Raw genomic sequence first — 14,701 nt, 5'->3', positions numbered from 1 at the left:
TTTCTTCATTGTCACTGTAAAAAAATTGCATGCTTTCTTCCTTATTCTTAGCAACTACTAAATGCAGTAGTAGTTTCAGGAGACCTCTGTCAAAAACAAAGGTATTCTGTGGTCTTCTCAGGGCAGCCAGGACAAGGGTAAAGAGACAGGAAAAATCTTGACTCCATGTTTCAGAAGGCTGGTTTATTAAATTATGATATATATTATGTTAAAAAGACCACACTAAAAGTATACTACAAGATCAGAGAGAAAGAAGCATCAGAAGGCGAGACAGGAATAGAAAGGAATGTATAACAAAGGCTTGTGACTCCCAAAGAGTCTCAACCAGCTGCCCCCTTGATTGGTCACTAAGTAAAAACACTTCACATTGACCAATCAAGGAAGCACCTGTTGCATTCCACAGCAGCAAATAGTAATTTGTTTACATTTATTCCTGAAACCTTCTTAGCTTCTCAGGAGAAGAAAATCCTGACAAAAGAATTTTCATGAAATATCATAACTACAGTATTCCCCAATTATTTCCTAGTTACACAGGACTAGCTGCAAGATGAACTTTGTTTTATCTATTTACGTGTAGTAGATAAACTGACCAAGCTATAAACACAGCTTGGAACCTAGAAGAAGACAAAAATGTACTACCCAGATCACACATTTGTAGTCCTTACCTATGAATTTAATGGAGAAATATTTAATATTTAATAGAGAAAATATCTAATGACAGCTCTTTGAATTCTTATTGATTTCCAATTCACCATCATCCCTACTTGCAGAATGTCTCCGTAAAGGAGGGCATTGTGCAGTACAATCAAAGACACAGTTTGGTCTAGCAGCTAGGAATTGGGCACTCATTCTTTAGGTGCCTGAAGAGCTGGAAGAAATCTAGATTACTTGTTCACAGTTGAATTGGTTCCTTTGTGTAATAGGAAATTAAAAAAAATATTAAGAAGTTATTTTATTCAGTAGAGGGCAAGACCTCTATAGAGAGATCAGAAAATCTCTGAACATGTCAAATTCACACAGCTACTGGGAGAAACAATCTGACCTAAAACTTCCCTCCTAGCAGTACTCACTGAAAAGGACACATCAACTCACATGGAGTAACTCAGGTTTTGCTTTAGATATTTTTGTGTGTCTGTGTTAATTCTGTTCATTTTAAGGTACAACACTGAGAAACGGGGGCTCAGGACATATTCTTCAAACAGATTAGAGATTAATGCATTGCCACCGAAATACAGACATAGATGTCAATTCCCTTTTAGGAATATGTTCACAGTGCCTTTCCAATAAAACTTTTGAATGTATTCAAAATCTATGCATCATGTACATGAAAATATCAGATGATTTTGATAATTTCTGTTAGACATGTCTATTTCTTTAGGAAGTTTTTGTGGTCATATTTCTGTAAAGTAGCTTGTATAAATTAACTTTTTTCTGGTTTTTGCAACTGTTTAGGTAGTATGTGACCTATATTTTTAAAAGTAACAAAAGGATTTGACATTTTTCCCCACTCAAAATCACAACAGGATGGCATGCTCTGGAAATATACATGAATATGAGTATAATTTTACATTTATTTCTGGCTGATGCTATCTGATTTATTCTCCGTGATTCTTTGAAAGATATATTAGAGACCAAAATCTTCTATTCCTAAGTATTTCAGCAAACTAGAATTGCACCTTGCACAAATGGTCTGGAAAAGACAGATAGGAGAGTAAACAGAATTACCAGAGCCTAAGATGAACCTATTTCAGGTTTTCATTTTGTTTATATGATTTTCTTTCTGGTTTGCACTGACATCACTTTAACTACTTGTTGCATAAATGAAGACTGCAAGGAGATTGTGTACAGCTTTGAATTCATATATAATACCAAAGACCTGTAATACTTGATGTAAGAAAGTATGAAGAATTGCATTTAAAATACTACTTTGCAGACTTGACCTCCATTTTCTCTGGTTTTTGGTTGATGTTTAGCTCAAATTCAAGTCTTCATGAACTCTGTGAACACAATTGTGATGTATATATTGGTATCAGTGAGTGAGTCACTAAAAACATTTGCTTATGCCTTTTAAACCCAGATTACACAGATGAGAAGACAAACTGGGTAAATCATGAACCTAGAAATTAAGAAACTGATTTCATGTTTCAATTCTGCTGGTAAGATATAGGAAAATTAATTAGCTTCATTAATTTCTTTTATCAACTTAATTAATTAGTTGACTTCATTTTCCCTTGTTCTTCCTGTCTGTAAAACAGTGACCATCCTGCTTCCTTTTTTTTACTTGATTACCATAATTTATCAGCATCCTAATGGTTCAAAGCTATTACAGCAGTAGAAAACATGTAAAATTCTTTGAATAATGAAGTTGTGAAAATCCAAGATATCTGAGAAGACAGATACTGACTATTGAGGAGAACTGCTGATTACTTAGTCCCAGTTCTGGGATTACAGGAATAGATCAACTCCATTTCGTGGTGTAAGGTGAGGTTTCTTTAACATTCTCAAAATTTGGATCTAGACATAGGTGAATTAGGAAGATGGTTTGGACAGGAAGGATTATGAATTCATTTTTACCCTTAAATTATTCCTTGAGGACAGGAAAGCAGAAGTAAATTCTTTGCATTTTACCTATCTCCTCTTTTGTAAAATGGAAAAAAACCAAAAACACTTCCATACTAGGTAATTAGGCAGCATATGGAGGAATTTTAAACACTGGACTGTGGTTTTTATGCCACTGTTCTCTTATAGCAGCTCTTGGTGCATTTTTGGCCTGGGGCAACCAGTGGTATTGTGGTCAATTCACATGCATGTGCCGGGAATTAGTAAGGGCAGGGACTACTCTTAAAGAATTGATATACATCTGGAGGGACTCTGGAAAGTAAGAATGGCATAGAAATAAGCTACTTCATGCCAACTGGCCTTTGTGCTTGAAATGAATGAGAGCCATGTTTAATTTATTAGTTTGGATAGGTTCTGTGGCATCAAAAATGTTCAGAAACAGCAACCATGCAGACTACTAGGGTGTTGATTTATTCTAATTATTAAGAAACAAAACAGCAAGATAAAATAAATACAGTCATGTAATGAAAATAGGTACAGAGGAATTGGAAAGTGAAATGGGGACAAACAATATAGCCTGAAACAGCCTCCACTTGCTCAAGCACTTTGTTCTATATAAAACCTGAACTTAATATCTCTGAATGGGTCAGGGATGTTCTGCATTCAGCTGCCTTCTCAGCATGTCTGCAGACCATCCATCTCCTCCTTAAAAACATCTCCATTCATCTCCATTCAAGAAAAGTTAGTTTACACAATGACCATTAGGATATGCCTAAAAAGTGTGGGAGGTGCTGTTGCTGATACTCTCTCACAATGACAAAACAAAATTTGAGCAATTACATATATATATATATATATATATATATATATATATATATATATATATATAACAATACTGTCTGTTCTTTTCTGAAGGAAGTTTATGCAGCTAATTTCAATACTGGGCCACCTTTTTAAATAGTCATGTATATGTCAAGGCACTTCTCAGTGTGTCTTTCATGTGATAAGGGATGACAGTCTCAGTTTCTATGTTGGCACTGGACAACAATTTTTTTATACCAATATTTCTTCAAATATAGCAATTTCCCCTCAATCTTTTTCAATTTTTTTTCTCTCTAACCATTATATTTGGCTTTTGTGCAGTGTGTCATCCCTCAATCCTCCACCTTTATTTTTACGCTCTTTAGTCTGACAATTGCACATAATGTTTTGACAGTTACTACAGCTCAAATCCTCCCAAATTTTGCCAGTTACTAGTATAGTAGGTATATAACAATTGTTACCACTATAGTTATTGGTCAATATATAAATATTTTGGAATATGCTGCAATAAAGCACAGATATGTTTTAGGTGCAGATTCTTAGCCTAGCAATTGATAAAATTGGGGATATCAAAATATATACTATTTCCTACAGCTCTGCTTAAATGTCATACTATTATATATCTGTGTCCATGGACAAATAAATTTCAGGGTAGACATCTTTAATTACTATTGGGAATAATAAACAGATTTAAATCAAGTTTACTAAAACTGTTTCCCTTGCTGCAGGAAAAGAAATTTACAAATCTCAAATGTCCTTTGCACACTACTTAGCCTAAATAGTTAAGCTTTACTGAAACATGGACCATGATGAGACCTTCTTTCTGCGTCTGCCTGCCTTTCAGTTTCTCTGGAAACAAATTACACTTCTGCTGTTTTTTTCTGTGAATAGACACCTGCACATATAACTCCATGGACTCAACCACTTCTGACAGCTTAGGCTTCTCTATTACTGTATGTCTTTTCCAATCTAGGGATAAAATTCAAGTATTCATTTGACTGGTGTTCTCCTTATATTTTCAGGTTCCCAGGAGTGAGCCCATGGTTCTTTTTGAGGTAACACAACTGAGAATTCAGGGATTTTTTTTTATCTGAAATAATATATACCATCTCTGCTTCCCAAATCTTCCTCTTCCTGTTACTAGCAGTTATTAACTTTTGAAGACTCAGTCAAACAATACATTGAGGAAAAAATGTTGTTTGCTACAGAAACTTGCCTTTTCTGACACATAAACAACATAGAATGAATAATAAATACATCAGGACCCTCTTCTACAGCCTGTTGATGTCAACAGAAAGAATTCCGTGGCCTTTGCACAACTGCTAAGTGACCAAAAGACTCTTATTCAAAGTGTGAGATGCACCCATGAGAGTTACAGTTTGACAAGACCATGAATGAGAAATGCCACACACATGGATGGCAATGAAGAAAATTGCAGGCACATAATATAGCGGAAGAAAGGACCTACAAAAAAAAGGCTATGCAGAAGACACAGAGACAAGAAATGAAATTATCCCACCACAAATCACATAGGAAAAAAAAAGAAGGAGTTAGGCATAAAATTTTGGGCAGAGAGAAAAGAGCAGAAATGTAGCACACAGATCCTTTTAGGGCATTAAATCTTGACTTAATTTTAGTGTACTTTTTCTCTGAGTATAAAATGACTCTTTACATTTTTCTGCCTTCGAAAAACACATTGACAGACCTGTTATTTGACTAACCTAATTTCATATGAAGTGACTTAGAAAATCAGAATCAGAACTGGCACCCATACAGCTCCATGATGACAAAATGTTTTTCAGCTTCTAAGGGAATTGTGGTTACATGAGGTCTGCTAGCAAAACCTTACTAAGCAGGGCTGATTGAACATCACAATTATCCTCATGAGTCTGGGAAAATGATATTTATTGAACCTTCTTAAATAAACACTTGGCAATTCAAGTAGTCTTCACATTATATTTATACCTGACCATTATTTTCTGAGAAAAAAATACCATATTAGCATATTAATTCCATTTGTGTCATACTTACTAACTTTACTTGCAATTATAGAGAAATTGTATTGTGCTGTGCTTTCTCTGTCCAGTAACTCATTAGTAGCAATGGTTCCTTCAGTAGCATCTATTGTGAAGTAGCTGTCCACATCATTCTTCCAATCCATGAAGTATCTGTATGTGAAAAATATTAAAGAAAGTAGATGCAAATGTGCAAAGATTACTCATTTATCATAACAGCAATGTACCTGCCTCAAGTTTTGTTATTGTTCTCTTCACAACTATTACCATCCTTGCAGGAAGAAGACAATAAAGAATGATTTGTTTATTTCTTTTTTTGCCAGGTTGGAATGCTCAAGGGGAAATAGGATATAATAAAAGGCTTAGTAGTCCTGGTGTTCAGATTATTTGAAAACCTTGAAGTCCCAAGAAGTTGATGCGCATCTTCTGTGACCCTGATTACTTATGTCAGCTACTTTGGAAGCAATATACAGGCTTAGAGGGAAAAAGAGAAAAGAAATGTGAAATAGGTCTTGAGGTGATGAATGGTGATGAAGAGTGTGCCAGATCTGGTCTCTTTACATCCATTTGTAGCTGCAGTGGTCTGGACATAGCCTCACAAAGAGGTGTCCTAAAGGATTTTGGCAGAGTAACAGCAAGGGAGATGGAGAAGAGTATGCTTATTCCCATGCATATATAGGATCAATAAATAGCACTTTGCCTTTGTGAAGAATAGGCACCTTTCACTGGACCTGTGTGAAAGAGGGAAATACCATTCTTTTGTGTTGTTTTGGTTTTTTGTTTTTGTTTTTGTTGTTGTTGTTGTTTGTTTGTTTGTTTTCCTGAGCCCTTATTTGTCAAGAAGTATGAACATAGAACAGATTTAAAACTAGACATGTTTACTTATTTCTTATTTTTCTCTAGTGAGGAATAGAAAGCAGAGATGTACCTGGTAACACAGCTGCTTAAAAGCAATGTGATAACTATCCCAAACCCATTTCCCTTAAATGCTAATTAATTTGAAAGTCTATTTTCACATTTGATGCAACTGTTTGTAGTCATAACAGAATAATATTTTTTTCTGATGCTATTGCCTCCAGCTACTAATTTCCTTTTCATTGCTAGTCTCTTCATACCTTGATAGTGTTTCTCAAAAACTAGGCAGGATTAAATTGAGAAAGCCATTTGTGAGCAGTAGGAATTAAGAACAAAATGGCACTCAACAAGTACATTCAGAAGTTTATAAAGCCTAGAGAACCACTCCTGTGATACCTAATTTTATGCAAACCAGTAAGAACAGGGATAAAAGTTGTTTTTTTCCATCTCTAATTAGAGTAATTTATGTATTTAATATAGAGGGAATGTAATGATGAGCACTGTGTTTACTTCTGTAGAAGGAAGCAACAGTAGAAAGGAATATATGTCATATTCACAAAGAAAATGTTTCTACTTGGTACTAAGAATGCCAATGGCTCTGGTAGACTTGAAGAGCAAAAAAGCCACAAATAAGGTGATGTGCTCATTTGGAGACATTTTGTTCAATAAAAATCACAAAAAAATCCTATCTGTAAGTGAAATAGGTTATTTCATCAATTGACAGGCATCATTACCAGTTTACAGCTTTAATTGAAAAGCCTCAGAAATGGTTTGCTAAAGGCAGCATGTATCCTTTTACACAGTTGAGCAGGCACATTTTCTTGAATATGATAATATTATCTACCCTTATTGGTAATTTCAATCTCTTTGTTCAAACTTTGCTTGACATTAAAATAATGAAAAATAAATAAACCATTTATTAGAAATATCATTACCCTAAGATACTCTCTCAGGAGTAGCAAAATTACTCTGTCAGGCTTTGCATGTTTAATAATTTATAATTTCTTCCAAAATTAAATATGCAGCAACACACAAATAAATGAGTTCAAAGCATGAGAAAGTAACTTGGCTTTTATTTCCGCTTAGGAAGTCTAACTTTGCCTGAGTACCCTGCACACTACAGTATGAGCCAGGGAAAAAAATACAGGCCTTAATTCAAAGCACCATGTAGGGGATGGCCTCCTTCACCAGACGCTTTTAAAGTACAGAAGACATATTTAGTATGAACACTGTTGTGTTTGAAGTGAAGTTCAGGCATGAATATTTGTGGGATCAGAATCTGATAGTTTATCTGGAAGCATTCACACAGGTGATAACTTCATGCCCAGGCCCAGTATGCCTATTTCAAAACATAAGCATCAACAGGATCAAAGTCCACAGTGAGCACTGCAGGACTAGCATTACTCCTGCTGGTACTTCTGGCAGAATTCCTTGTGGCTTCCATGGAAATGGGAATTGAATTAAATCAGGCTGTTAAATCCCCTGTTTCAGCTCCTCTCATTTTAAGAATCTACGTATCCAGTTAGAATACCAAAGGGAGAGGTATAGGCAGAATTATTGGAGATGTATTGTCTAAAAGAGATAAATTAACAGGAAAACTTGCAAACAAGCATCCATTCTTCCTCCTTTCATTGGTTCTCCATGTATAGCACCCAAGATAACATACCTAGCAGAAAATCCTCCTACAGGCAGATCTTCTGGACGCAGAACTACTCCCAGATACATCACTAAGTCCATAAGCTTAAGAAAAGTGGGAACGGGACCCCATCTATCTGGTCTTGAAATGGAATTTTTTGGGCACACCCCAAGAGTAGGTCGCTTTTGGCAAAGACCCTAAGAAAATGTAGTTTCCTTTTATAGAAATCGCTCTTTCACACACTGATTCTCAGTGTGTAATTTTTTGTAAATAGGACAGCAACAGCTAACCTCTTTCTAAGGCCAACTGCATAGCCTGAGCTCTGTCCTTAACATGGAAGAGACAGTTTGAAGAAGAGAAGGAATGGGAAAAATGTCTCCAACCAAAAATCAGTAACTTTCAGAGATAAACCAAGATATCTGGGACATAAAGCCTGACATTTCTTGTGAGACTGGGATATGCAGAGGAACACTGTTGTTGAAATACTGGTGTTAGGACAGCTGTCTAGATCTTCCAGTCATGGTCTAGCAGTTTGAAGCAACTGGGGTTGGTTTATTTGACTGCTCAGAGTGCCTGCAAGACAAACCATGGATAAGTGCACTAATCCTAAGAGGCACTTCCTTCCTTGAAAAGTTAGGGAGAACTTGTTGATATAGGACACAGCAGAATTACTTTTCAGAAGCCCCTGTACAGGTCTGCCTCGTGGCTCTCAGTACCAGACATTGATATCATTCATATTCACTGTCAGTGAAGAAATTTTGATATGTATGTCTCCCTGAATATTCTTTCTAGCAGTAAAGTATATTTTCAGATTTTCTTGTTGAAGTCAGGGAGTGTGTGGAAGGATATACCTTTGTTAACACTGTCTGAGTTTTCTCAAGAAGAGATGCATTTGGACATCATATAGGATAGAAGAGATAGAAGGGAAATATTCAGTTTATAAAATTATAAGATTCAAGCCCATAAGGCTCACCCAGAGTCCACAATGACCTCTAGGAGCTCCAAGAACTATGGACACTCACCCTGGCTAGACAGTGAGGCTGCATGTCTCTCGCGAGCTCTCACAGAACACTCCCATGGAAGAGGGCTCAACTCCATTCAAAGAGAGGAGGACAACAAGGAAGACTGAGTTGATTCTTGCTGCAGCACAGAAGATGGCAGTGCTTGATGGAGTGCTATTGAATACATGAGTGACAGCAGGTCATCCTTGTGAGAATAACAGGAACGCTGAACCATTGAGCAGACAACAGTAGTGCCTTCAGACTGTTATGCCATGAATAAAAGAACTGGACAGCTGTCCAGTGCTGCGGGAGAAACCCATGTGACAACTTGCTCTGAAAGGATGGGAGGTGGCAGGATGCTAAGGAGGCTGTGAAGCTTAGGACTTGGGATGTATTTTTTGGTCTTAAAAACGTGGATGGGAAGATTTCTCATGCCTATAACAGAACATGTTTGTTCTGGATATTATGATCACGTAATTTAAGGCAGGAAAGGAGCAAGGGAAGACATCTAAAAGTGTGTGTGTTTTAGAGGAAAAGAAGACTGCTTTAAAGCTATGCTGGGAGGATTAAGGCCAAATGCCAGATGTAAAACTCAAGAATTGACCTTAAAGAGTGCTTAAAGCACAGACAATAGATAAAGTGAAAGATAAAAAAAGAAGTGGCAATGTAAGATTAGTACAACCAAAATTAGGCATTTGAAGGTTAATGGCTCCTGATCATTCTGCCTTTGTGCTCAATAAACATTTCCTTTAAAAAAAATTCTTTTTTTTTTTATTTTGAGAGGGAGAAATAGCCAGGTGATAGAGGAGCTTTACAAAAATAATTTGTCTCAACTCACACTTTGCTGTTGTAAAGCACATTGCTTACTCTAGTACCTAGTGACTTAGAACACAGGCTATTTTTAAGAAAAATATTGCAAAGAAAGGTAAGGGGTAAAATAAAAATTTTCTGTAATGTGATAGATTGCTATTTGTGTATATGACCTTAAATTGTTTAAACTGCATTCATTTTAAGTTTTATTTAAATATTTAACTGCAACTAAAAGAAATTCAGGGTCTATGACAATTTGAGATATATAAATACCACCCATCATATCAGAAAAATTAAGCAGTACCCTAAAAACATTAGGAACATAAATGAAAGCTAAGAGAATTCAGTTGGGTATTGTGATTAGTTACGATTTTACGATTTTTTTGTATTTACAATACATATATAATTAAATAGATGAAAGAAGCATTAAAGCAGGAATGGCAAAAAGCATGAGGGACTGGAAGAATATAAATGAGATTCTAAGCATGTTGAGATACCTGAAAGCCCAAAGGAATTTTCATTAGTATAATAATCATATGCTGTGGCTTGAAATTATTAGATCTCTGCATATAACTGGATGTTGAGAATATGACACCTCTACAACACAAATTTGTCCTAGTCATTAAGTCAATAGATAAATATAAAAAAAATAGAGGAAGCTTACAGAAAAGCAAGAAAAACTATCTTGGGTCTACGAATTTCCAATTTATAAGGAAAGATTAAAAGAACTAACATATGCTTAGCGTGGATAAGAGATGAAAAAAAGGGAGATAGGATAACAGCCTACAGATAACTGAAGAGCTTCAACAGGAAAAAAGGAGAGGGTACGATTTTTTGGAACACAGTGAAGTAAAAAGCCAAAACTCAGAAGGGAAAATTTATGTGTTGTAGCAAAATCTTTCTGTCAGTGATGTACATTATGCTGCACACCAGAGGAATGACAGAAGTGCTGCCACTTGGTACTAAAAAGGCAAGCTGGGTAATGTAATAGAGACTGTGGAGTAAAGGACATTTCTAGAAAGGTGGAATGATAACTCTTATAGTCTCTGTAATTGCAAGGTCTTCTAAATAGGAAGAGGTATCATCATACCAATCATACTCATCATAAGGTGCAGTTACAAATATTTTAAAGTACAACAATGGTTTTCACATGTTTTTAAGATTATTAATAAAATGTAGGAAAACAGGTAAATCACTCGACCAATAAGAAGCAAGAAATTTAGACTTCAAGTTGAGCCTGAAACAATTTAAAAAGTTAGAGAATGCAATGTGTTGAAGGATACAAGTTACGTGTCCTCCAAAATCCCATCTTGCCACTAAAATTTCCTTCCTGCAACTCTAAATCCATTCGCTGAGTTATCATTGTGTAAAACTCAGACAAATCTTATTACCATATTTACATGCATAAATATGAGAAACTCTAAGTCAGATCTAAGTCACATCACACTTGACACACCTAAAAAAAAATACACTCCCAAGTTTACTCGCATACTAAAATATTTCTGTCAGTTTTACTATGATTTTTCATTCAGCATTTCACACAAAAAGCCATAATCCTACATGTTTTTGCAGAGATTTTCAAATGTACAATGCACAGAGGTAAAGCTTTTGTAATAGTCCAGGCTGAGTGCTTTTGAAGATCCCAGTGAAGTAATGTGTCTAGTCTTTTAGGAAGGATAGTTTTGCATTAGTTAAAATATTTTGGCTTAAAAAATGGAGAATTCTGGAATTAGTTTGACAAAAGCCCAAATAAGTTGCTGTCTTTGTATTCTCTTCCAAAGGAGTTCAGCAGTGTAATTTCTCAGAGTGCTATCCTGTGATCTGTCCTTCAGCCTTCCCACAATGAGTATTGTCTATACTGCCCATCAGGTGGTGATGCTTAAAAGAAGGATGAAGGGATTGTTACACCTTGGGAGAAGGTATGAATGTTTCTTGTCATTGTTCCATGCCTATCATTTTCATGTCTTTAGTGTAACACTTGATCTCCCACAAGAAAAAAACAGTTTGAGTCTTTGGCATACTACTTGACTGGGTTCATAGTCCTTATGTATGGCTCCCTACTTCTGTGATTTTAATCAGGAGATAGAAGGTTTAGTAATGTTAGCAGTCAGTATCTTACTTGGTCTGGAATGAGTAGTATCAGTGCAAGTAAATTACATTTTGCTCCTTTGGAGAAGATCAGCCATTATGCCAAATTAATTGACAGTAAAGCAGTGGCTGCAGACAGCCAAACTAATGATGGGTCGGAGTCAAGCAAAGGAAGATGTTAAACTTTTCATAAGCCCTATAAATCTTACATAGGAATTTTAGTAAAACATGGTAGGTAATATAGGAATTAAAATGTGCTGCAGTTCAGTTATCAGCCCTTTCAAACTGGCAATTCTGCCTGTCTTCAGCTTCCTGTGATTTCTCTTCCCTCTGCCTTTAAAGGTTTTGTTCATTTGCTTATCTGACCCTCCAGTCAGCTCCACTGTCTGCTCTGCATTTCTCATTACCAGCTGAGTATCTTATCAAAAGCTGTTGTCATTTGGAAAATGCATTGTTTTCATTCAGTCTCAACATCATTTTTCCTGCTTCATTGAGCAGTCAGAACTGCAAGACAGTCAGGCAGAGGGAAAGCTTTGTCCTGCAGTTTAATTAAGTCTCAGTTTTTGGACTGTGAGCAGCAGTAGAAGGCATGTCAGACTTAACACCCTCACTCCCAGTTTAGCAGCCAGTCCTGCTACTGTGGGAAAGCAGTAGAGCACTTTCTATACCAACACCACACATTATAGACCCTGAACACCATTTCACCATGATTTTGAAAGGTGTGCATTTGCCCTTTGCCCTGCTGTCCATGGTCTGTTCTTTCCCCTTTCATCCAGCCCATAGCAGGAAGAACCCACCCCCTGCATCCATCAAAGTACCCAGGTACCAGAGGGCACATCTCACGCTTGGTGAAGAGAAGAGCTCTTGCTTTGCTGGTTTTAGGTGGGGAAAGAGCATGCCAGGATGAGTGTCTAGATGTGTATGAGCATCTCTACAAATGGGCAGAATGAGTACAGAAAGATGGAGCAAGTAAACCTGAATGAATACCTCAACACTTAAGAAAGTCAGTAGATGCCTAAACTTTATTTTGCGCTTGGGTGCATCTGACATAAACCCCAAAGGATAAGACAGAGGTGTTTCCTGAGCTGCTGTTCCCGTGCCTGGCCTGGAATGCTTCGTCTTCTAAAAAAGTGCTAAGGCATTAAAAATCATAAATACAAAAAAGGAGAACTGGCCCACTGGCATAAATCCAATATAAATAATCTTTGTTTTCTTTTGCATCCTGTAAATACATAAATATTAGCTCTGTTCTATATCTTTGGGAACCAGAAACTGAACAAATATCTTATATTTTTATCCATTTAAAAAGCTGAAGTAAAATGCTGATGCTGAGATAATAAAAGGAAAAGCAAATAAAATAACCATGCTGACTCTAGAGAAAACTGCAGCACAGAGTAAAAGATATATTGCTTGCTTAGATCATCAGTTGGGACTGAGATTTTCAGCTGGATCTGCAAGGGGAAACAGTGAAGTCAAGAATTGGAGGCTTCTTTGTGCTGCTTTGAAGCTGATTTGGTGAAGTGCTCATAAAATAAGAAATTATTCAGAACAGCTCTGATGGTGCAGAGCTGCTGCATTTTCCTCTTTCTTTTCTCCTCCCCAAGCTTCTGATGTGTCAAGGAATGCAAAATCTACAGAGGTCAGTGTAAGTATGAAGTCACCTTTTCAAAGGTTTTATAAATTTCGTGAGGACAGCAGGCAAAAGTTGCTGGATAAGCATCTCCTTGCTCCTATTTGCATGCTGATGGTCTGACATTTGCATGCTGATGATGACCTGAGCAACATCAGGTCTCATCACTTATTTCTAATATTAGTTCCTCTCTCCTTCTATCCACACTGAATTTCTGTGCAGTGTTTCCTTCATACTACTTTCAGATTTATTTTCTAAATTAATCTATTTTTATACCTCTGTATGCTTACTATTTCAATTAATGCTGACAGCAGTTTTTTTAGCTATCATAGATGTTTCCCTGCCTTTATTTTTCACAGATTCTGCTCCAGCTTATTAAAGATGGATGCCACAGAACCAAAGAAGGGTGGAGGTTGGACCTCTAGGGGTCATCTGGTCCAAGCCCTCTGTTCAAGCAGGGACACCTAGAGCCACTCATCCAGGACCAACTCCAACTGTTTTGTTTCTTTTAATATCTCCACAGACACTCCACCACCTTCTTGGGCAATCTGTGCCAGTGCTTGGTCAACCTCACAGCAAGAAGTGTTTCCTGTTCCTGATATTCAGAGGAAAACCGTGCTTCAGTTTGTGCCCACTGCCTCTTGTCCTGCCTCCAGACACCACTGAGAAGTTGTCTCCATCGTCTTTGCACCCTCTTTTCAGGTGCTCCTATGTGCACTAAGTGTTTTTATAACTGTTAAGACCCTCTTGAGCCTTCTCTTCCCTGGACTGAACATTCCCAGCTCTCTCAGCCTTTCCTCATAGAAAGAAGTTCCTTCATCATCCTCAAGGCCCTTTGTTGGACTCCCTGCAGCATGTCCCTGTCTTTCTTGCACTGAGAAGCCCAGAATTAGGACACAGTAAAAGTAGAAATATCTGAGATCTATTTGTATCTACAGTCAGAACATGACTGAAACTTCAAAACAGAGATCTCAAAAAGTGTAAAATTCTCAAAAATCCTGTTGTTTAAACTTAAACTGAAAACAACAAACAAACAAAGTGCAAAATATACAAGAAATTCTGTATGAAATAACCATTTAAACATAATAATAAACCTGAGTATTTTAGGACAGGAAAGTATAGTCAATGCTTACAAACAGACCTAAAGGACAAATTCAGAAGGAAAGGACTTGGAATCTGATCAGGCTGCAGTTATCCTTGTGAAAAGGGATGAAAGACCTTAAATGAAAAAAATTGGGAAGCTTATTTCTTTTTCTATACTAATGAGATAGTTTCATGGTCAACT

The 14,701-nt window shown here is 36.7% G+C and overlaps 1 protein-coding gene across 9 annotated transcripts in view; it reads right to left on the bottom strand.

Moving 5' to 3' along the window:
- Positions 1–14,701, bottom strand: part of CDH12 (cadherin 12) — a 539,049-nt gene that overhangs the window by 11,806 nt on the left and 512,542 nt on the right. For all 9 annotated transcript variants that reach the window (XR_005259646.1, XM_038160521.1, XM_038160530.1 and 6 more), the window contains one exon: positions 5,413–5,549. Coding sequence is in view for 8 of the 9 variants with exons in the window: in XM_038160521.1 (XP_038016449.1) it covers positions 5,413–5,549 (137 nt within the window). In the remaining variant the exon portion in view is untranslated. The remainder of the gene's footprint in view (positions 1–5,412; positions 5,550–14,701) is intronic.

This window comes from Motacilla alba, chromosome 2 (assembly GCF_015832195.1).
Source record: "Motacilla alba alba isolate MOTALB_02 chromosome 2, Motacilla_alba_V1.0_pri, whole genome shotgun sequence".
In the NCBI taxonomy this organism is placed as follows: Eukaryota; Metazoa; Chordata; class Aves; order Passeriformes; family Motacillidae; genus Motacilla; species Motacilla alba.
The sequence above is the reverse complement of the archived record's forward strand: the minus strand, read 5'-3'. Positions and strand labels throughout refer to the sequence as shown.